The sequence below is a fragment of the Amphichorda felina genome (genome assembly GCF_050947745.1).
Source record: "Amphichorda felina strain 45539 chromosome Unknown scaffold_1, whole genome shotgun sequence".
NCBI classification, from domain to species: Eukaryota; Fungi; Ascomycota; class Sordariomycetes; order Hypocreales; family Bionectriaceae; genus Amphichorda; species Amphichorda felina.
In genome coordinates, this window is record NW_028145049.1 from 4,661,909 (window position 1) to 4,684,084 (window position 22,176).

Consider the following 22,176-nt stretch of genomic DNA (forward strand, 5'->3'; position numbering starts at 1 on the left):
ATCTTCACTGATCCAAGTACAGAGGGGCGCGCTGGTGAAGTGAAACAAGGGGTATCGTATCCAGTGGTGCTCTGAGCAGAAAAGGTCTAGACCGTCTCAAGATATCGCTTCATCTCCCTGTTTGCAGTCAGTAAGGTCAGTCAATGCCTGATCAAAAAGCGGAACCGAGCACCTACCAGTCCGTGACGGCCTCGTCAAACAGCCGGACCTCGTTCTCGCGCGTCCCGCCAAAGTGGTCGACAAACTCGTCGCCAAAGACCTCGCGCGCCACACTGTCCTTGCGCATAAACCGCTCCGTCGCCTCCTTGAGGCTCTTGGCGAGCCGCTCGCCCTTGTCGCCGGCGCCGCCGACGTCCTGGTCCAGGGCCAGCGGGGGGCAGGGGATGGCCAGCTTGCGCTCGACACCGCGCCAGCCAAGGCCGAGGATGGCTGCGAGGACAAAGTGCGCGTTGGTGTCAGCGCCCGGGACGCGGACCTCGAAGCGCGTGGCCGAGGGCTTGGAGGTTGGCGGCGCAATGAGGCGGATCGAGGCTGCACGGTGCTCGAGACCCCACGACACGGTGACGGGGGCCCAGAAGTTCTCGACGAGGCGCTTGTACGAGTTGATGGTGGGCGCGAGGAGCGGCATGATGTCGGGCAGTCCCTCCAGGATGCCGGCGAGGAAGTGCCGTCCAATGTCAGACAGATACTCAATGTCTTTCCACTCGGCGTTCTCATCGATGGTCTCGCGCGCGAGCAGATTCTTGCCGTTGCTGTCGACAAGTGAGACATGCATGTGACCGCTGTTGCCGGGCAGGCCCTCTTTAGGCTTAGCCATGAAGCAGGGCGTGATTCCGTGCTGGGTGGCGACGCTCTTGACCGTGTACTTGAACAGGCTGGCGCGGTCGGCCATGCTGGCAATGTCCCCAAACTCGAGGGCAGCCTCGAAGACGCCGGGGCCAGACTCGGTGTGCCAGCCCTCGATGTTGCAGTCAAAGGCGGCGCATGTGTTGAAGATGTCGTAGAAGTAATCCTTGTTGTGGACCGGACGGGTGAGAGAGTATCCAAACATGCCCTCGGTAAGGGAGGGCAGCTTGTTGGGTGGATTATTCTGGAGGAACGCGGCGGGGGAGGCAGCGGAGTCGTCGGGGGTGCGGAACTGGTAGAACTCGTACTCGGCTACGCTTCGTGGTCAGTCATCAATGCCATTGAGGCTGGACACGGGGTTCGCGACTGACCGCCAGCCATGGCGCCGTAGCCCTTGTCGCCTAGCTTGCTAAGCTGGGTGCGCAGCAAGCCGCGGGGGCAGGCGCTCAGGGGCTCTCTGGTGTCGGGGTCGTGGAAGCTGACGAGGAAGAAGGGAACGTTGTGCTCCCAGGGGATGCGCCGGAAGGAGGACAGGTCGGGGATGGCAAGGATGTCGCGGTAGCCGTTCTGGGCGTTGGAGATGGCGAGCTCGCGCATGTAGGTCTTGTCGTGCATGTCCCAGCCAAAGATGACGGAGCAGAAACCAAAGCCCTCGGCGGCAATGGAGAGGAACTTCTTCTTGGAGACGAGCTTGCCGCGAAGCATGCCATCAACGTCAATGCCGGCGAGCTTGACACATGTGTCGTTCTCGAGGAGGCGCGGGAGGGACTCGACGGTAACCGCCTTGGAGGCCATGGTGGGCTGTTGAAGCGGTGGAGTGGGAGAAGGGAGATGCTCGGGGACGTCTAGGCTGTCTATGGGAGTTTAAAAAAAAACCGCTGAGTGGCAATTCAAATAAATGCGATGTAGCCAAAGGGACCTGTTGAAGGGGCGAGGGCTGGGAGGCGACTGAGAGGCTGAGAGGCTGAGAGGAGGATGAGGAGTCTGTGGTGGACGTCCGTACTATGTAAGTAAGTACCTTTGTGTGTCCGCATCCGACGATGTGGGGAGCTTGGAGAGTGCCTAGCGCCTGGAAACCTGCTGGAATCCCCGGTAAACCCCCGCTGGAATCCTGCCAAGCCCGCCCTAACGGTCGTGCCGATACCGTGTTTCCGGGGGGCTAACCACCGGGAAGACGCTGTAATAATGATGACCACTAGTATCGCCGCATCATCGATCACCGTCGTCATCATCATCACCAATTGTGTCCTTGGTCCTGCTGGAACAGATGATGGCTTGGGTCTCAGATGGTTTCTTACTCCCCTCAATTTGCGCCACAAGCTCATTCGTGCATTGCGGCCCTCGACCGTGGCACCAGGGCTTCCAGCGCCGCCCAAATATCGGGGCGTGTCGACTGGCCCCATCTGCCCCATCTGGCCCATCCCATCCTCAAGATAAGGGGCATCATGACGGAGGCGGCGGGCGAGATAAGCCCCTCGTGGGGCACCTAGGCCGTTGTCGGACCACGGCACCACGACACGGCGATACCGCGACCAGTTGAACTACGGCACGTTCCCATGTTTCCTTGACTAAGAGATGGAGCTTGTCTCATCTCCAGCTCCCCATCACCTTCCTCCTCCTCGCCTAGAAATCCACGACTCGGCGCCCTTTGTGAGTCTACCCCTCCATTCCTGATCCTTCCATCCCCCTCCTCTGCCAGGACCCTGTCGCTAACAAACTGCCCCGCGATAAGCTTCTTTAATATAATACCACCTTCAACTGTCCACGACCCCTCGATATCGACATAGGCGCTTATACAGACCTCTCCTCACACATCAACCATGAGCTCTGCCAACTCTGGCCGTCTGGCCGGCAAGAATGCCATCATCACTGGTGCTGCGGGGTGAGCTCACTGTCCCTCCCCCCCCTTTTACCCAAACAGCCCATCCCTTGGGTCACATCCCGATCTTGCTTCTGACGTATATCCAACTAGTGGCATTGGCCTCGAGACCTCCATCCTCTTCGCCAAGGAGGGCGCCAGCGTCCTCATGGCCGACATCTCAGAGCCTGCCCTCGAAAAGGCCATCGCCAAGGTCAAGCAGCTCGTCCCCTCGGCCGTCCGCGTCGAGACCAAGGTTCGCTCTCCCAACAACCCCTGTTAATATCCCGTTGACCAAGCCTTCTCACTAACATCGGGTCAGAAATGTGACGTCTCCAAGGAGGCCGATGTCAAGGACCTCGTCGACACCCTCGACGCCTGGGGCGGCCTCGACATCATGTTCAACAACGCCGGCATCATGCACGCCAAGGACGACGACGCCGTCAACACCCCCGAGGACATCTGGGACCTGACCCAGAACATCAACGTCAAGGGCGTCTGGTTCGGCTGCAAGCACGCCGTCCTCTCCCTGCGCCGCAACAAGAAGCAGCGCGCCTCCATCATCAACACCGCCTCCGTCGTCGCCCTCGTCGGCGCCGCCACCCCGCAGCTCGCCTACACCGCCTCCAAGGGCGCCGTCCTCGCCCTCACCCGCGAGCTCGCCATGGTCCACGCCCGCGAGGGCTTCCGCTTCAACAACCTGTGCCCCGCCCCGCTCAACACGCCCCTCCTGCAGGACTGGCTCGGCGACGACAAGCCCAAGCGCCTGCGCCGCGAGATCCACTTCCCCATGGGCCGCTTCGGCGAGGCTGTCGAGCAGGCCCAGGCTGTCGTGTTCCTCGCCAGCGATGAGTCGAGCTTCGTCAACGGTCACGACTTTGCCGTCGACGGCGGCATGACCAAGGCGTATGTCACCCCCGAGGGACCCGCCGCGCCGGCTCCCCAGAACAATGCCACCAAGGATTCCCTGTGAACATACGCAGATTGCGGGGGGCTTGCCGCAAGACTAGCCAGACGAATTTCGTTTGTGGTTCATGACGATGATGATGACCGAGATAGGAGACTGTGATAGAACTTACCGGAGTTTATGAGAATGACGGCAAGGATGACAAGGTCAACAAGGGGGGGGGGGGGGGGGGGGCAATTCATTCATCTTTTACTCAGAATTGTATTCAATAGTGCGTGCGCGCACGTCAACACGAATCCCTAAAACAAAATAACTCCGATCCATGCTATGTGCTCGACCTTTCCTCCTTTTTACATGCGTACCGTACATATGAGCAAACATCGACTACGAGTCGGTCATGCCCTCCTCTAGTTGAACTGGCCCTCCGTGTTGCCCTCACCCATGCTCTTACTGCTGGAGCTGCCGCTCTGGATGGCGCCCAGGATGCCGTCCATGTAGCTGGCGCCGCTCCACTTCTGGTGTGTGAGCACGTCGCAGCCCAGCTCCTTCTCGCGGCGCTGCACCAGATCGACGTACGCCTTCATGCCGCCCGTCTTGAACTCGCGCGCGAGCTCGTTGGAGATGGTGGCCGTCGAGTGCAGGCCGGCCAGGGAGATGAGCTGCAGGACGAAGCCCTCGCGCGCAATGTCCCAGATGAAGGACTGCAGCGTCTCGGGCGTGAAGCCGTGCGCCATCCAGTTGAACGACGGCGACAGGTTGTAGACCAGACCCTTGCCCGGGTAGACGTCGCGCACGGCGCGGCCGAGCTTGCTGGCCACCTCGACGTTGGGGTCGCCCGTCTCAACCCACAGCAGGTCGGCGTAGGGGCCAAAGGCCAGGGCGCGCTTCGTGGCGGCCTCCATGCCGGCCTTGAAGTGGTAGAAGCCCTCGCGGGTGCGCGGCACGTCCCAGTTGAAGTAGACGGGGGAGCCGGCGTAGTGGGCCGCCAGGGCCCGGCGGCGGGTGATGCCCATGTCGCGGTCCTGGGTGGTGGCGGCCAGGTACTCGTCAATCTTGCCCTGGGCGACGCCGTTGGCCTTCATGTGGGCAACGGCGGCCTCGTCAAAGGTGACGAGTTTGGTGCCCTTGACCCACTTGGCCTCGAAAGAGTCAATCTCGGCGCCGGCAGCACCCTTGGCCTCCATAGCCTGGATGGACTCGGCAAGGGGCTCGATGGAGGGGTCGCTGACACCAAGGATGAACTCGTGGTCGCGAACGTCAATGGCCGACGACAGGAGCTTGCCCGACTCTGAGTCTGTGCGGGCAATGACGAGGTTCTCGCAGCCCATGACATCCCACTGGAATCGGGCAGCGTTGAGGCGGTTGATGTGCTCGCCGGTGGGGACGAGGACCTTGCCAGCCAGGTGGCCGCACTTCTTGCCACCGTGCAGCTGGTCCTCGAAGTGGACGGCAGCGGCGCCGTTCTCAGCAAACAGCTTGGCCAGCTTGAGGACGGCCGAGAGACCACCGTGGCCGGTGTCGCCGTCGGCGATGATGGGGCGCAGGTAGTCGACGTAGGGGGTCTTGGTGCGCTCCTCGGGGGTCATCTTGCGGCGGAGGTCCCACTGCTTGCGGTCGTGCATGGACTGGGCCTTGGCCAGGCGCTGGACCTGGTTGGGGACCGTGTTGTAGGGGTAGTCGCCAAAGTCGGGCGACACCTCATTGGTGGTGGTGAGGAGCGAAGAGCAGGCCCAGCCGGAGATGTAGAGGACCTCCTGGTGAGGAGCCTGCTGGGTCATCTGGACAGGGTCGATGGCGCCCACTGGAAGGTGTCAGAAGGGGCCGGGAAGAGCTAGAGACGAGTTTGCCTGTGGGAGAAACGTACTGGTGTGAAGGGGTTCACCCTTGGACTCGCGCTCCCTAATGAGGTTGAACAGCTTGGTAGCCATTACGGAGCTGGGGTACGAGATCTTCTGGGTGCCACGCTTGGAGACAACGTCGGCAGCGCTGTAAGGACGCTTGATGCCCTTGTAGCGCGGCGACGCCCACCAAGCCTCGACCTCCTTGAGCTGAGCATCGTACAGCTCGTCCTCAGCAGTGCCAGCCTTCTGGGACTCGGGGAGCAGCTGGAAGGCGTCGGCGGCCGGGACGGAGGCAGAGAAGGGGTTAGTGGACTGGGGGGCAGCCATGCGGGCCGTGGTCGCGAGCGAGCGCAGGGTGAAGCTAGCTCGCGAGGTGGAGGGCGACAGCGACGAGCGCGAAGCTGCGTGGAGGACGGATCGTCGAGGCGCGCGGATAGCTATCCTGTGCATCATGGTGGCGATGGACTTGGAGCTCTACGCCAGACGATGACAACCTGGAAGTGGGTTGGTGTGGACTGCCTGAAGAACGACTGATGAGGAGCAAAGACAGCAGCCGAGGGCAGAAATATGGCCGGATAGCAGAAACGCCGAGCAGCTCCGTATCGGCCGACAGCGGAGGTCGGCGGGTATGGCGGATGGGACGGCGACGATGTAGTGGTGACTGGTGAGGCAACGAGAGATGTCCCGTTCCAGTCTGGCTGACACACACAGATTGGCAACGGATGACAATGGTACCAGGCAATGGCAGGCTGCGGCTGGCAATGGCAAATGGCAGGCGCTGACGAGGACCTTGGTTAAGCGGTAAAGTATTGCCGGCAAACATTGGCCAATGGCGTCGTGCGGGGCTAGCCTCGATACCAGTCGATAGCAGTCGATGTCAGTCGATAACGCCCTGCTAACCCCCGCAAGAAGCTCCCCCAGCCAATGCGCCCACCTCCAGTCCGGCCGAGGGGAGCGGCTTTCTTCGGCTGTTTGCGCCTCAACCATTGGGTCTCTCCGGGTGCTCACAGCTCCCCCCCCAGCTGGTCCAAGCTGCGCCCCCAGCTGCCCCCCCAACTGGCGCCCCCTAAGCCCCCGTCCTTGTCGATGCTGTCACCGGCCACATGCAACCCAACGCAGTGCTCCTCCTTCGTGCAGGAACCAAAAAAAATATCTTGAGCCCGTTGTGTTCTCACCTCTTCCCTTCTCCTTCGATTCTTCTTCTGTGATCATCCATCCCGTCGTCGTTGCAAGACCAGGTCCGTTCCTCCCCACCCCCTATCCTTAGCACTTACACCACCCACCTAGCTTAGCATCACCAGCTTACACCCCGCAATCAACAGATTCACCCCAGGTCTCACCACCTCCACCCCGCCATCTCTCCCACAACCCATCCACACAAACACACCGCCGTCGCCATGGCTCTGAATCTGCGCAACTCGACGCGAGCCCTGGGCTCTATCAAGGTAAGCAATGCTGACTCTCCTGCCAATCCCACCAATGGCTCCTCTAACGCCCACCGCAGCCCCTGACCCGCGTCGCCCTCTCTGGTGCCCGGGCCTACTCTACCGCTGAGCCGGACCTGAAGACGACCCTCAAGGAGGTCATCCCCGCTAAGCGCGAGCTCCTCAAGAAGGTCAAGGCCCATGCCGGAAAGACGATTGGCGAGGTCAAGGTCGAGAACACCCTGGGTGGCATGCGTGGCCTCAAGGCCATGATCTGGGAGGGCTCTGTCCTCGACGCCAACGAGGGCATCCGCTTCCACGGCCGCACCATCAAGGACTGCCAGCGCGAGCTGCCCAAGGGCAAGACTGGCACCGAGATGCTCCCCGAGGCCATGTTCTGGCTCCTCCTCACCGGCCAGGTCCCCACCACCAACCAGGTCCGCGGCTTCAGCCGTGAGCTCGCTGAGAAGGCCAAGATCCCCGCCTTCGTCTCCAAGATGCTCGACGACTTCCCCGTCGACCTGCATCCCATGACCCAGTTTGCCATGGCCGTCTCCGCCCTCAACTACAACTCCAAGTTCGCCAAGGCCTACGAGCAGGGCCTCAACAAGGCCGACTACTGGGAGCCCACCTTTGACGACTGCATTGAGCTGCTCGCCAAGCTGCCCACCATTGCCGCCAAGATCTACCAGAACTCCTACCGTGGTGGCGGTGACCTCCCCGCCGAGGTCGACCTCGAGCAGGATTGGTCCTACAACTTCGCTGCCATGCTGGGCAAGGCTGGCAAGGAGAACGAGAACTTCCAGGACCTCCTGCGCCTCTACCTCGCCCTCCACGGCGACCACGAGGGCGGCAACGTCTCTGCCCACGCTACCCACCTGGTCGGCAGCGCCCTCAGCGACCCCTTCCTCTCCTACAGCGCCGGTCTCCAGGGCCTGGCCGGTCCCCTCCACGGCCTTGCCGCCCAGGAGGTCCTCCGCTGGATCCTCCAGATGAAGGAGGCCATCCCCGCCACCTACTCTGAGCAGGATGTCCACGACTACCTCTGGTCGACCCTTAACTCTGGCCGTGTCGTCCCTGGCTACGGCCACGCCGTTCTCCGCAAGCCCGACCCCCGCTTCGAGGCCCTCATGGACTACGCCGCCGCCCGCCCCGAGATCGCCCAGGACCCCGTCTTCCAGCTCGTCGAGAAGAACAGCCGCATCGCCCCCGAGGTCCTCAAGAAGCACGGCAAGACCAAGAACCCCTACCCTAACGTCGACTCCAGCTCCGGCGTCCTCTTCCACCACTACGGCTTCCACGAGACCCTCTACTACACCGCCACCTTCGGCGTCTCCCGCGGCCTGGGTCCCCTCGCCCAGCTCGTCTGGGACCGCGCCCTCGGCCTCCCCATCGAGCGCCCCAAGAGCATCAACCTCGAGGGTCTCCTCAAGCAGGTGGAGGGACAATAAATGCAGAAAACGAGAAGCGAGGCTTGGCGGAGGCAGAGCGAACAAGCGAAGAGCCTGTTTTGTTGTGTGAATTAGACTTGCAAAAATTGCTTTGCGGAGCATCTTTGTATATCCTTGGGCTCAAATAGATAAACATATACTCACATTATTACCTACACTTCCCCGTGAGAGAGACCCCGCGACGTCGCGGGATATTTTGCTATGACTGGCCATTTACCGACCAGTCTCATGAGTGTCTTACATACGACATGAGATGGAGGATTGAGAGGTTCAGTTATTCAAAAGTTCATTCATTTTCATCGATCCGGAATTCTATATACATCAGATCCTCCACCTAGACCAACAGAGGTAGACGAACTCAAGTCACAGAGGTCACAAGTCAACCCCAAGCAACAAACCGCAGATTTAAAAATCAATCCGATCCAAGAGTCAAAGCGCGAGTCCGTCATGTGACCACCATGAATGCACCGACGCCAAAAATCAGCAATCAACAGCTCCTCCCAATGATAAAAACCATAGATTTCAGAGTTTAAGGATAAAGTATGCTATAAATCGCACTGAACAGATCGACCAGGTTGCCCGTCGACTACTACCTGTAGCCGTGCGGACCGGGGCTGTTCATCCTATCCATTCCGTAAGAATGGTCCCCATTGAAATTTGTTGGCGGAGACATGGGAACTGGTGCCATGGGGCCCGGGCCAGGGCTCTGCATGCGGTTAACAGCATAGCCTTGGTCCCCGCTGTAGCTCATGGGTCCTGGCGCGGGGCTCTGTTGCATCCTGTGAGCACCGTATGCCTGCTGCGGTCCTGGAGAGCCAGGAGAACGCATCATGGGCCCGGCAGGCGGAGGCGAAGCATAGCCGCCGTGAGATAGGCTGTTGGGGCTTCCAGGATTGCGAGGATCATGATACGAATTCGGGCCAGGGCTGTTGACACGGGGGCTCTGAGTATGGGATCGCATGGCGGCAGCTCCAACTCCTGCGGCTCCGGCTCCTGCTGCCGCTGCTGCCCCCCACTGCTTCTCATTGTCCAGGAGTGGCGTGGACGAGCTGTTGATATTGTATGAATTGTCGCCAGTCATGCCACCGCTCTGCATGTCGCGAGCATTGTACTCAGCACCGTGCTCAGTGAAGCTGTCAGGATCAATGCCGCTCTTCTGGAGTCTGTTCAGCTCCATACGGTCAGCCTCAGCCCTCTGCAAGGCCATGCGTGCCTCCTCGGAGCCACGGCGGCGTTGCTTGATGCAGTAAAAGATCAGCCCAGCAACCATGACGGCAGCCACGGCAGCTCCGCCGGCGTAGATAGAGATCTTGGCTGCCTGCGGGAGGTCGTTGAACTTTTCATTAAGTGACTTCTCGGGCTTCTCCTGGATGACTTTTGCGGCGGTGGAGTTACCACTGGGTATGGTTAGTTACTGATATTCTAGTCAGACGGGGGCAAAACGGCTTACTCGACAATCTCAATGCTCTCCCAACTGCCAGAGTCATCACCCCAGACATATTCCTTCCCGGAGCTGAAATCTTCAATGTACACCTCCTTGACATACATATCATAGGGCCCGGCATCGTAGTCGGTATCGCCACCAGCCCACACACGCGTCCACTCCGCGAGCGAGGGATCACCTCCTGCCCAGATGCCCAGACTCATGCGCATAGGTGTCTGGGGATAAATATCGGTTCCATTCGAGGTGGACTCGTCGGCATTAACAGTACGGACCAGCCCGTCATTGATGTAAAAATCCATCTTTTCCTTGGTCCAGATGGTGGTATAGTTGTGGTAATCGTCTTGAACGGGAACGGGAACATCATGCCATGCACCATTGGTGTAGTCCTGGATGCCCTTGCCGTAGAAGTTGGTGGATGCACTGCCGTTGGTACCAATGAACTCCCAATCAACTTCGTCGAGGTCATCGCTGAGCAGCATCATGGAGCTGACAATACCCCGGCCGGGGGACGCCTTGAGGAGCATTTCGACACGGCCGAAAAAGAAGTAGAACTTTGTACGAAGCGTAGGAGAGTCGCCCTGTTTGTTGATGGTGAAGCGAGCGCCACCCTCATCGTCGTAATGGATAGGGCCAACTTGGGTCTCCCAAAGCTGGCCATTTGGAGTGGTGTTGAAGCTCCAGTGATGGGATGTGCCGAAGGCAGGGTTTGGGTCACATTCGTCTCCCTCGTACGGATTGCAATCGGAATGGACCTGGGCAGCGGCCATGCGCAGCAGCACAGCCGCGGATAGAAGTTGTTTCCAGAGCATGACGGTTAATAAATGCCGGATGTATTCGTGTTGGTTGGTTGGTTATCTAGGGCAGCTCGTGGTCGGCGAGTATCGAGAGCGCCTATCGCTGCAGAGAGAAGGATATCGAGATGCGTCTAGCGCTATTCGACGTGGGAGTTGAAAAGAGAGTGGCCAAATACAAAGTGCTAGAAAAGATTGTCTGTCGTCTTGTCGCGAATGTCTCCGTGTTGAGACTGAAGGAGCCCTGCCAGAAAGAGTGGATGGCGAGAGAAGAAGCAGCAGCAAGAGCCGCGAGGGATGCAGGCGAACGACTCGCGTGTCGCGCTGGTGTTGATGTCTTGCCCTGGAGTCGGGATCTAAGGAATGGCTGTGTGTAGGAGTGACGGGGACTCGTGGGGAGAAGGGGAGGATATTCTCACGAAACGCTCCCTCATCCAAGACTTAGTGTCTCAGAAGCAAGCCGAGGACGGGCCCGAGCGACGCTTGCCCCGAATAGGGAGCAATGGCCCTCCCACCGGCACTTGGCTGAGTGCCCATTACTGCAAGGACTCGAGGAGCGAACTGCCTCTGCTGTGTAAAACTCAAGGTGCAATTTCCCAACACGCTTGGCAGGCGTTGGTGTCGAAGCTTGGCTTCAGGAACCACCGGCCATTGGCTATATCATCTGCCATTTGCTGGAATTGGCTAGCGCAGGGGTACCCGTGGGCCGTGCTTGTCGATATCGAGCCCGGATCATCGGGAAGGAGCTGTCACTGACTGAAGAAATGCGCGAACTACGTACATGTACGTCCATCGTACCTGCCTGACCTGGCCCTGAGACATTCCGCCATTCCGCCAGACTTGGCACTCCTGGGCTTTTCAGGATGATCCACCTCACCTCATATTATCATAGTCTCGTGGCACAATTGTTCATCACTAAAGGTCAAAATTGAGTTTTTAGGGCCCGACAGCTCCCTCTCGGCCCTTGACGCACCCGTGTGGAGTAGTTGAATAAGAAAGAACCAAGTGGTGATGCCGACGACCCGGCCGTAGCCAGTAATTTGCCGACCTCCACTGTTCGCGGTAAGACAAAGGAGAAGGAAAAGGAGACCAGAGTCGCAGCAGGGAGGACGCATTATGACGAAGTGTGACTCGGCGGCAAATTGGCTTTAATGTCCAGTACGGAACTACGGATACGTCGTTATTAAATGTTCGACCCATTATTAGCACCTAGTATCGAGGGACCCATGTCCTTATTTAGTAGTAGCGCTTGACGATCAATTGGTCTTCATGCACCACAGCTTCGTATATTAAATATTACAATTGATCCCAGTGGGTTCAAATTACTTGATGAGCGCCTTGAAAAGCAGTGGTATTGGAACATCAGGCCTATTAATAGCAGGTTTCGCCTTTCAGGTTTCGCAAATAATAAGGTATCGATAAAACAGGAAACATAAAACTCCAAATATCGCCAGCTCGTACATTTCTCGTCCCAGCTGCCTTTCATCCCTTCATCATCATTGCAATGTCAATCAACGACTCGTAGGTTTCTCATCCATGGCCTAGACGAACAGTTAGCACAACCCGGCTTTAAACCCACATCTTCCATCTGGATAATACTTACGGCCGAGGCCCTGCCCGCGCTTCGACACCTCGCGTGCCTGCTGCTGCTTGATCTTGGCCCGGCGTGCGTCCTCGCGGGCCTCCTCCTCCAGCCTCTTGACATGCTCCCTTGCCTCGCGCACGCGGATCCGCGCCGCATCTAGTGCCCGGTCGGCCTCTACCTCGGCGGCCTCGGCACCCATGACGCGCTCGCGGGCAGCAACAATGCTAGGGTCGACATCGCTGTCGCGGCCAAACTTGGACAAGAGGCTGCCCGTCTTGCTCTTGTGCAGGGTTGGGGATCCGTGGGCATGGCCGGCCGAGGAGTTGCTGGAGATGGAGTGACGGCCCCGTGGCGGCGAGGGCGACGAGCTGTGGCGGTTGAAGACGCCGTGCTTCTTAGGAGCGTCGTGAGTGGTGGCCGGGGCTATGGGTTGATTCCGGGACCCGGAATGGAAGAGACCCTTGCGCGGTGCCGGCTCCGGCTCCGGGGGAGGCACGGCGTTGCGGGTGGAACCGAAGAAGGGCATCCTGGGAATATACTACTCGCAATGCTGCCAACAGGAGGCGAAGTACTAAGCTGATGTATGGGGTGAGGGAATAAATAATGTTCACCAGGGAGTTTGAGTATATCGAACGACGAGAAGTTGCACTCGCCCACATTCCGACGGGAGGACTCTGTCTTTACATACTCCTGCCGTCGAGTGCAACACTCCCTGGCCGACCGCCTGTGATCGTCCACCCTGATGCCATCATCGCCTGCACATCGCCCTCGTTTCTGCTGCCCATCACTTGGGCACTATGACGAAACCTGTTTTTTTTCCCTCTCTGCTGGCAGACGCTGAGATCCGATGCAGTCCGGTGCGATGCCCCTTGCCGTGACGTCAAATCCAGCGGCGGGATCGTGGGGATGGCCAATCATCACGCACCCCATGACGCGAGACCCTGGAGTGATCAGCATCGAGAAGCATGCAGGGTCTCTGTCTCTCTGATAGCCGTCGAGCTATTCTGCTGCAAGATTTGCTAGCTTCCGTCATTCCCCAGTCGCGCTCCAGAAGAGACTACGGATAGAAATCCTGATTTATCTCAGGTCGTCTATATGGAGGCCTCTTCGTTCGCCAACGAAGCGCCGCCCGACGTTCGTTATGCCACGGGAACGACACAAGATATGTGTCCTGCCTAGAATGGTAAGACGAATATTACCTACTATAGGAATGGCGATCCTGGTCCCCGGAACGCTCTGCAGCTAGGGTTAATCACGTCATTTGGGGGGACTATTGAAGGCACAGAGCACACGTCTTTCGGAACCTCGTAGCAATAGGGTGCCTGCTTCCATCCAAAGAACCCAAAAGAGCGGATGGCACGCTACCAAGCATCACTCCACCATACATGCCGGTCGACTGGTGAGCGGGAACAGTGTCACATTATAGGTACTCAACTATGAGGTATAAGAAGGCTGAAAATCAGACCGAAATGAAAAGGCTCCTGACAAAGAGCCATGACAAAGAAAACTGACAAATGGTGAGATATCCAAGGATAGCCGTCTTTGCAGAGAATACACATGCAAAGCTGGCCGACACAACATTGCCCCAGCAGGTGACGGTCTATAGAGACACCGCTAACAATGGTGCGCCATCGCTCAAGAGCCGCTTCTTTGATCAAGTAATCCAAAGACATTGGTAGTAACACCCTATGGTGTAAAGAACGCTAGGCCTCAATGCTGTCTCTCGCCAAGAATGAGAAATATGTACAGCGAAGTTGGGAAGAAATGCCCGGAACGGGAGGGTTTCGACAGTCGGTATAGGGGTATGCAGATCGCAAATGTCGTATATCGCGTTCGCTGAAGTTCAGCGATTGATTCGGTCAGGTCCAGAGAGTAGGCCTCCGTGAGGCATCAGTCCATCACATGACGGTGCACTTGTTCTCCTCGCGGTCCTTCTTGACGCTCAGGGCCACTCGTGCCGCCTCAGTGAAGGCCTCGTTGACGCCGCGATTCCGCATGGCAGAGCACTCCAGGTACCGCAGGGCACCTATCCGCCGGGCCACCTCGAGGCCCTGATCGTAGCTGATGGTGGGCTTCTTCTCGCCCTGCTGGCCATTTGCCTCCACCGCTCCGTCCGCGTCGTCGTCGTCCTCGCCCATCTGCTCCCGTAGGTCGCACTTGAGCGCCACCAGGACGAGCTTCACCCCGGGGCAGTTATCAGCAATCTCGCCCACCCACTTCGACTCGACGTTCTCTAGTGAATCCTTGCTGTCGACAGAGAAGCAAAGCATAATAAGGTCCGTGTCGTCTAAGAAATACGAGTCAGCAGTCTGGCGATTGGGAAGGGGGGGTTCGGCTTCGACAAGGCATACCGTACGACAGGGATCTTAAACGGTCGAATTCCTCTTGCCCAGCTGTATCCCAGAGGGACAGCTCGATGTGAACATTGTCGACAAATATATCTAGAGGCGTTCTCGTCAGCGGCTCGTTCTAGAGCCGAGGGACTCAAGAGCTCATACCATGGACGTAGTTCTCGAAAACCGTGGGCTCATAGACGGTCGGGAAATATCTGAGACAGGTCAGACCAACTACCAGATAGACAGTATAGGGGGGACAACAGACCCTCGCGTAAAGACATTGAGCAGCGAAGTCTTTCCGCTGGCACCATCGCCCCTGAGTCGAGTTAGACCACTAGCCCAGTATCGCACATAATTCCAAACTGCAGTTGAGGGAGAACGAACAGCAAGACGAGCTTGCGCTGCACAGTTTTCGAACCACCACAGAGGGGCAGCATCGTGTCGTCCGGTAATGTCGCGTGGACTGTGAACGGTGGTTTTCGCGGGGTTCAAAGCGTCTCGGCTTTTAGATGCTTTCGCTCAAGAGATGTAGCGGATGGCAGGCGGTCGGAAGGCGAGGTCGGGACTGACGATGTGGAAGTATGTGACTGATGCTACGTCACGTCGCGCAACTAAGAGGGTGCAGGGGGGCGCAGGGGCGGGAGCTAGTAAGATGCCGTCAAAGGCTATTTCAAAGTCGGCGGCAAGTCGAGCAAGTCGGAGCAAATGCGAGGACAGCTAGAGGGTCCTGGCGGTGTCTGTCTATGGGCGTCGTCGATATAGGAGCAAGGGATGTTGGAGGATGGTGACGGCGAGAATTGCGGCCGGGGGCATGATAGGGAATTGAAATGAGCCCAGCCGCCGCCGTCGACCTTCCCAGGCCTTCCCATGCCTACCCAGGCTCGATTCCACTGGGGGCCTCGTTGAGGTGGGGGATACCAGCCAATGGCATCTCTCCAATCCCCGTGGCTCAAGCCCAGTGCAGGGATCCGAAGACGAATCCGCCCCGCTGCATCTGATCCATGATGAGACTGCGAGTCTCTGACTCTCTGACTCTGCCACTGGACTCTGCCACTGGACTCGTCGGGTACCGACCGTACGGATATTCGTTGTATTGTTCGTACCTTGACAAACTTCAAATCAATTGCGAACTCTGATCATGGATTCCGTTGTCTTTGAGTGTCTACTTGAACCATCCCGTTGACCGTTCTGTACCTACGCGCCCGAGACCCTGCAAGTTCGGTACCTGGAACTCGGCAGCTTTCCCACAGATCGTCAGGTACCACCGCTGGTTGCCCCATCGCCATTGCACTGCATGCATGGATACGAGGTTGCAGAGCCAACGTGATCAAGGGGCAAGTCTCATCCAACGTGGCATGGTCTGCGCAGATGATGTGTTGTAACCGAAAACCGAAAAGTTGATTCTATCTTGAAATGGGATACCAATAAATCTCGCTGGACACAGCTTTCTGTGCTTCGTATCGACCATCATCAATCGTCATTCACCACTGTCAACCAAACACTCAGTCGTGGTCTCGCTGATATGCCTGCCTCCCGCGCCCAATCCTGTCTCCCAAGTTCATATCACCTGCCTTTCTGTGAAGCCCATTGACAAACCCTCGGTCGCCCCCCCTCTCGCGACCACGATCATCGGCTTCGCGTGCCAGACGTTCTCGCTCCTCCAATGCTGCAAGGCGCTTCACTCGGTCGCCATCCAACTCAGTCGCGGCTGATTGCATTGCCGCAAGCTTGCGCGCACGCTCCGCTTCTTTGTCTCCGTCATCTACCGTAGTTGCGGGTTGCGTTCTGCCGACAGACGAACTGTGGCCGTTGCTGCGGTGCCACCCGTTCTCGCCCCGACGCTCAGGTCGTGAGTTGCGCTCGTAGTCACCTCCACGTCGGTCGCGGCGACCCGGAGACGGGGACCGACGCCGTGAACGGTCTGGGTCTGAACGTGAACCATTCCGACGCTCATCATCGCGTCGGCTTCGGCGGTCGTAGTCTTTTTCATCATCACGCCGGCCTCGCTGGTCGTAATCCCTCCGCCTAGAATGATCCCCATCGCTGTCGTAGCGTCTCCTGCCACCTTCATCGTGCAAGTCGTCTCGCTGACGTCGTGAGTCGCGTTCCGGGGAATAATCTCGCCGCCTGCGCTTGTGGTGTCTCTCGTCGTCCGGGGGATCTCGGCCAGGTGGGCTTTGTGACCTAGAGTATGATCGTCTGTGTCTCCGTCGATCTCGCTCATCGTCTGAATCCGCGCTGCGATGACGTCGGTGTCGCCGTCTGTGTCGCTCCTCCCGCCGCCTAGACTTTTCCTTCTTCTTCTCATCTTCCACTCCCATCGAGGATAGCAGCTGACGTCGCCGGATGGGGTCGTTCATCATGGCTTCGTAGGCAGCTTGTTCTTGGCGCTTGATCGCAAGCAGGGGGTCGTCGCGAATCTTGGCAGCCGTGTCGCGCGCGGTGTTGGCGTTTTGCAGAGCCATGAAGCTCTCCTGCCCGGCATCCTTCTGCAGCTTCTTGTGCTCGTTGCCCTTGATGATGTTGTCGATGCGCCGCTTGCCAAGCAGATAGCCCTCCATCTCCTCTGTTGTCCCAGCCTGCCCGTCGGTCGGTCCTTGGTACATCCAGTCTACCCGGTCCACGCGCTTCTTGCCTCCTGCTGCCTCCAGCTGCCGCTGCAACTCCTCCTTCGCCCGCTCTTCCTTGATCTCATTGATGCGCTGTTGCGTGCGCTTGCGCTCGGCTAGGGCCTTTTGTTCTTCATCGTAGACGGCGGCCTGGTTGCGCCGCAGCGTCGGGTGGAAAGACTTCTTGAGGTTGAGATCTCCTCCGCCCATGGTTGCGGTATCTCTCTGTCGAGGTTGTGTGAAAGAACGAAAGGTCGAAGGTAGGGTTGGTTGTTTAGGTGGTTAAGGTAACCAAGTAGGTTGTTCGTACTCGTAGGGTGGCAATTCTGGATGTTGGTGTCACGTATCAGATCCACTTTTATTGTTTTCCTCCCCCAACCACCTAGTGAGTGAGTGGGTGCCAAAAGAAAAGAACAGGACATGACCACAGCCGCAACCTTCGTACCTCGGCCACGAAGACCAAAGAGAACAAAATTAAAATCTAATCGATTTCTCTCTGGAAATAAAAATGTTAATATTCTTGCTAAAATTGAAAGTAATATTGTATACTCAGCTCGTCACTTGCCGCTAAGTCATAACCTTAGTCCTTACGCAATTTTGTCCTTGGCCAAGCAACTACCCTGCGCTGTACGATAATAGCGACAACAAAACATTGTTCTTGTTACACTAGACGAAATGCCAATCAAGTATTATGGTAAAGGTCAGCTATGGATTCCAAATATTGCTATGTCATCAGTTATGAGGTTACTTGTATAATGTAGGCATTATTACACGTGTTGACCTGAAACTGTAGAAGGTGGTAGTAGTAATGATAATATCACTTTGACAACTCAATAGCCATTAATAGAAACCAACGACGCAGGATGGATTTGGCTCCACTAATTCCGATGAACGTGCACTGGAGGTGCTCTAGAGGGTATTTTTTTTTGTGTCTGTGTTTGTGTTGTTACATTTCCGACCTTCTAGACGGTCGGAGGACTCGATCATGAAGCCTTCCGTTGATCCGCAATCTCTATGGTACAGCTTGTATACAAAGGGAACAAGGGTATATCCATTGCCGCCCTGATCAAATTACCAGCTCGCCCTCTTGACGCCAGGAATGTTTCCCGCCATCGCCTCCATTCGGAAGTTGAACTGCGACATGTCAGCATTTGCGCCGTGGAATCTTGTCGCTGAGCCTCGGCTGAGCCTGCTTACTCGTGTCATCTTGAAGTCCCGGAAGACACCACGAGTGCGCCCGCCCATGACGCATCGGTTGCGGATCTGCGTCGGCCGTGTGTAGTTGCTCATCTGTGCCAGCTGCAGCTGGGCCTCGGCGCGGACTCGGGGGGCGAGTGTCGTATTGCGGATAATGTAGCGGAGGGCTTGCCTGTGCAGGAAAATGTTAGTGGCGGCTTCCAGGAGACTGCAATGGGGGAGGGCAGAGGAAGAGGATTGTGGGTTGTCGGGGGAGGGCAAGCTTTGCGTACCTCTCAGGCTCGAACTGCTCAAAGACCTTGCGCTTTGTATGATCGCGGACAACGCGGGTGCCAATGAAGCACCCGATGTCAAGGGTCTTGGCCCTCCAGTGCGACATTGTGGGCAATTGATGGGGGACGTTCAACACAATGGACTCATCAGTCGGACGAAGACGTTGTCGCGAAGCCAGGAAAATGGCGTTGAGCTCTGGACCCCGGAGTTTAGCCGCAGCGGTACGTACCTCAGCTCAGGCAACCCACCAATTTTCCCACATCCCCACCTTGGTGTCCTTACAGCCTCCACAATCCGTATCGCCTTTCAGTCCCAAATCCTAAGGTCCACTGGGCTTCCTTTGCGGGGGCTGAGGCTCGCTCTTGTTGCACTGTAAGCTCTGTAGCTATACTTACCACTCGGCATAGAACCTAACGGCACGGAGCATCTCATTCCGAGCTCCTGACGTGGCAGAGTGGACTCGTGTGCAGCCTGACCTTTGCTCTGCTACGTCATCTTTGAAGCTCCTCTTCTGTCTTGTATTCTTTTTTATGAAGCCGGGGGATAAAGCTAGCTGCAGTCGTACTTGCTCTGGGGTGTTTCGGTCTCCTTCCTCCACAAGTACGAAGTTTCAATTAGACCCTAGTGGGCAGGGTGCCTGCTTGCTACCATGGCGTCAGATCTGAGCAAGCAAGCGCTCCTGCAACAGCGAGAGCGGTCGTTTCAGGATGTACGACTCTCTATAGACTCAGAATCGGATATTGACGGGGCTGAATATCTCGACAAGCATGAGCTGCTCACCGACTCCGCTGTCGCTCATTCCCATCGCTCTCGCATTACCAAGAAGCCATCTCGCGCGAGATGGTCTTGCTGCCGAATTACTTTGATCATTTGCGGCGTTGTTGTTTTGCTCCTCGCCACCAGCGGGTTCTTTGGATACAGAAAGTTCTCCAAGCCTCTCGATGGACAGTCGCCGCCATGGTATCCAAGCCCCAAAGGTGGTACTGTCGAGCAATGGGCGGACAGCTACAAAAAAGCGGCTGATCTGGTGTCCAAGATGACTCTCCCAGAGAAGGTCAATCTGACGACAGGAACCGGCTGGAGCATGGGTCTGGCGGTGGGCAATACGGGGCCGGCAGTCAACGTTGGGTTTCCTGGACTGGCTCTGCAAGACGGGCCACTGGGTGTGCGTAAAGCGGATAATATCACTGCCTTCCCGGCGGGCGTCACGGTCGGAGCGACTTGGAACAGGGAGTTGATGTACGAACGCGGCAAAGCTCACGGGTTGGAGGCACGTGGGAAGGGCGTCAATGTCATCCTTGGCCCGTCAGTTGGTCCTCTTGGCCGCATGCCTGCCGGCGGTCGGAACTGGGAGGGATTCGGCGCGGACCCGTATCTCCAAGGCATTGCATGCGCCGAGACTATTCGAGGCATCCAGGACCAGCATGTCATGGCGACCATCAAGCACTTTATCGCCAACGAACAGGAGCACTTCCGGCAGTCCTGGGAGTGGGGTCTTCCAAACGCCATGTCTAGCAATGTCGACGACCGAACTTTACACGAGATATACGCCTGGCCCTTCGCCAATGCCATCAAGGCCGGGGTGGCCAGTGTCATGTGCTCCTACAACCAGGTCAACAACTCGTACGCCTGCGGAAACTCGAAGCTCCTGAACGGGATTCTCAAAGATGAGATGGGCTTCCAGGGATTTGTCATGTCTGACTGGCTTGCCCAGCGGTCGGGGGTTGCCAGTGCCCTTGCCGGTCTCGATATGAGCATGCCTGGCGACGGCCTGCGATGGACTGATGGTGATTCCCTCTGGGGACCCAAACTCTCCCAAGCTGTTCTCAACGGCTCCCTTCCTATTGATCGGCTGAATGATATGGTCACCCGCATTGTGGCTGCGTGGTACCAGCTTGGCCAGGACGATGAAAAGCTCTTTGACAACAAAGGGCCGAACTTCTCTTCCTTCACCGACGAGAAAATGGGAGTTATTGCAGCGGGGAGCCCCTCCAAGCAGACCGAGGTCGAGGTGAACCACTTTGTTAATGTCATGGACGACCATGACGAGGTTTCTCGGAAGATCGCCATCGAGGGGACTGTGCTTCTGAAAAATGATAATATTCTCCCAATCAGCCGGAATGGCGAGATTGGCATCGAGAAGAAGGCAGTAAAGGGCAAGTTGCGCGTCGGCATCTTTGGCGAGGATGCTGGCCCCGGAGACGGGCCCAACGCTTGCAAGGATCGGGGGTGCAACCAAGGCACACTGGGCTCAGGATGGGGTAGCGGAGCGGTAGAGTTCCCTTATCTTATTACTCCAGCGGCCGCACTGATGGAAGGTTTCAATCCTTCGCATGTCGAGATCACCAAATTCCTCGAGAATGAAAAGAAGAAGCTGAAGAAGTCCGGCGCACTGGAGGACAGGGATATCTGCTTCGTTTTTGCCAACTCGGACGCCGGAGAGGGTTTTGTCTCCTGGAAGGACGTCGCTGGCGACCGGCCCGACATCCATTTGCAGAAGGGTGGGGATGACTTGATCTTGGAAGTGGCTGACAACTGTGGTGGCGGCTCTGGATCGACTATTGTCATCGTTCACGCCGTCGGGCCTGTTGTTGTCGAGAAATGGATCGAGCACGAGCGCATCAAGGGAGTTTTTGCGGCTCATCTCCCTGGACAGGAGAGCGGCAACGCTATTGCGAGTCTCATTTTCGGAGACGAAAACCCCAGTGGGAAGCTGCCGTACACCGTTGGAAAGTCTCTGGAGAATTACGGCGAGGGAGGACAGGTAATGTACTTGCCAAACGGGGTGGTCCCTCAGCAGGATTTTGACGAAGGTATCTTTGTTGATTACCGTCATTTCGACAAGTACGAGATCGACCCTCGATTCCCGTTTGGGTTTGGACAGTCTTATACGGACTTTAAGATTGGAGACATGGAGATTACTGGGAAGAAGAAGAAGTCAGCCTTGCCCGAAAAGCGACGACCGTCAGGCACGACTGCGCCCAAATTCGACGAGGCAATTCCTCCTGCTGAGGAGGCACTGTTTCCGTCAGAGATCCGGCGGCTGGAGAAGTATGTGTACCCGTACATCGACTCGGTGGATGACATCGGGTCGGGTGAGTACCCATACCCAGAGGGCTACGACGTCGAGCAGCCGTTATCTGAAGCTGGCGGGGGAGAGGGGGGCAACCCTGATCTTTGGGAAACATATGTGGTGGTCACTGTCGAGGTGGAAAACACAGGCCGTATCGGGGGCATGGCAGTGCCACAACTCTACATGTCGTACCCCGAGGCATCGGAGGCTGACGTGGAGTTCCCCAGCAGAGTTCTGAGGGGGTTTGAGAAGCTGTACCTCGAAAAGGGAGAGAAGAGAAAGGTCGAATTCCAGCTTACCCGGAGGGACCTGAGCTACTGGGACGTGGTGAGACAAAATTGGGTGATGCTGGAAGAGGGGGAGTATGTTTTTGCTGCCGGGCTTGACTCGAGAACCTTCGGCGCCCAGGGAAAGTGGTAGATGGTTATTAGAGCAAGCGCATTTGACTAGTGTCTGCGGTTAAGAAGTTCTTTTATGGAAAGGCCCCTTTACTTCAATTTCAACTTGCGAAATCAATGGCTAGCGGGCGACGTTTCGGGGG

The 22,176-nt window shown here is 57.3% G+C and overlaps 10 protein-coding genes across 10 annotated transcripts; 3 read left to right on the forward strand and 7 right to left on the reverse strand.

The window, feature by feature from the left end:
• Nucleotides 1-86: 86 nt before the first annotated feature.
• Nucleotides 87-1,641, reverse strand: ACO1O0_001533 (glutamine synthetase family protein; the record flags this gene model as incomplete). The annotated part of the gene is made up of 3 exons (XM_083191017.1): nt 87-117; nt 177-1,158; nt 1,218-1,641. 3 exons carry the CDS (start codon nt 1,639-1,641, stop codon nt 87-89), a joined length of 1,437 nt encoding a protein of 478 aa, XP_083054876.1.
• Nucleotides 1,642-2,666: 1,025 nt separating this feature from the next.
• Nucleotides 2,667-3,677, forward strand: ACO1O0_001534 (uncharacterized protein; the record flags this gene model as incomplete). Its single annotated transcript, XM_083191018.1, has 3 exons — nt 2,667-2,728; nt 2,819-2,960; nt 3,027-3,677. The coding sequence occupies 3 exons, from the start codon at nt 2,667-2,669 to the stop codon at nt 3,675-3,677; spliced, it is 855 nt and encodes a 284-aa protein (XP_083054877.1).
• Nucleotides 3,678-4,018: 341 nt separating this feature from the next.
• ICL2 (methylisocitrate lyase ICL2) lies at nt 4,019-5,905 on the reverse strand (the record flags this gene model as incomplete). The annotated part of the gene is made up of 3 exons (XM_083191019.1): nt 4,019-5,412; nt 5,476-5,813; nt 5,844-5,905. The coding sequence occupies 3 exons, from the start codon at nt 5,903-5,905 to the stop codon at nt 4,019-4,021; spliced, it is 1,794 nt and encodes a 597-aa protein (XP_083054878.1).
• Nucleotides 5,906-6,849: 944 nt separating this feature from the next.
• On the forward strand, nt 6,850-8,327 carry CIT3 (citrate synthase-like protein; the record flags this gene model as incomplete). The annotated part of the gene is made up of 2 exons (XM_083191020.1): nt 6,850-6,897; nt 6,957-8,327. 2 exons carry the CDS (start codon nt 6,850-6,852, stop codon nt 8,325-8,327), a joined length of 1,419 nt encoding a protein of 472 aa, XP_083054879.1.
• A 589-nt stretch (nt 8,328-8,916) lies between these two features.
• On the reverse strand, nt 8,917-10,580 carry ACO1O0_001537 (concanavalin A-like lectin/glucanase domain-containing protein; the record flags this gene model as incomplete). Its single annotated transcript, XM_083191021.1, has 3 exons — nt 8,917-9,724; nt 9,778-10,523; nt 10,551-10,580. The coding sequence occupies 3 exons, from the start codon at nt 10,578-10,580 to the stop codon at nt 8,917-8,919; spliced, it is 1,584 nt and encodes a 527-aa protein (XP_083054880.1).
• Nucleotides 10,581-12,092: 1,512 nt separating this feature from the next.
• ACO1O0_001538 (uncharacterized protein) lies at nt 12,093-12,673 on the reverse strand (the record flags this gene model as incomplete). The annotated part of the gene is made up of 3 exons (XM_083191022.1): nt 12,093-12,103; nt 12,166-12,570; nt 12,607-12,673. 3 exons carry the CDS (start codon nt 12,671-12,673, stop codon nt 12,093-12,095), a joined length of 483 nt encoding a protein of 160 aa, XP_083054881.1.
• A 1,372-nt stretch (nt 12,674-14,045) lies between these two features.
• On the reverse strand, nt 14,046-14,920 carry RHO3 (Rho family GTPase RHO3; the record flags this gene model as incomplete). The annotated part of the gene is made up of 5 exons (XM_083191023.1): nt 14,046-14,434; nt 14,499-14,588; nt 14,646-14,695; nt 14,749-14,799; nt 14,868-14,920. The coding sequence occupies 5 exons, from the start codon at nt 14,918-14,920 to the stop codon at nt 14,046-14,048; spliced, it is 633 nt and encodes a 210-aa protein (XP_083054882.1).
• A 1,325-nt stretch (nt 14,921-16,245) lies between these two features.
• CWC25 (U2-type spliceosomal complex subunit CWC25) lies at nt 16,246-17,302 on the reverse strand (the record flags this gene model as incomplete). Its single annotated transcript, XM_083191024.1, has 2 exons — nt 16,246-16,771; nt 17,088-17,302. 2 exons carry the CDS (start codon nt 17,300-17,302, stop codon nt 16,246-16,248), a joined length of 741 nt encoding a protein of 246 aa, XP_083054883.1.
• Nucleotides 17,303-18,163: 861 nt separating this feature from the next.
• On the reverse strand, nt 18,164-18,668 carry MRP2 (mitochondrial 37S ribosomal protein uS14m; the record flags this gene model as incomplete). Its single annotated transcript, XM_083191025.1, has 2 exons — nt 18,164-18,461; nt 18,562-18,668. 2 exons carry the CDS (start codon nt 18,666-18,668, stop codon nt 18,164-18,166), a joined length of 405 nt encoding a protein of 134 aa, XP_083054884.1.
• Nucleotides 18,669-19,211: 543 nt separating this feature from the next.
• On the forward strand, nt 19,212-22,055 carry ACO1O0_001542 (beta-glucosidase; the record flags this gene model as incomplete). The annotated part of the gene is made up of 2 exons (XM_083191026.1): nt 19,212-19,271; nt 19,329-22,055. 2 exons carry the CDS (start codon nt 19,212-19,214, stop codon nt 22,053-22,055), a joined length of 2,787 nt encoding a protein of 928 aa, XP_083054885.1.
• Between the last annotated feature and the right edge of the window lie 121 nt (nt 22,056-22,176).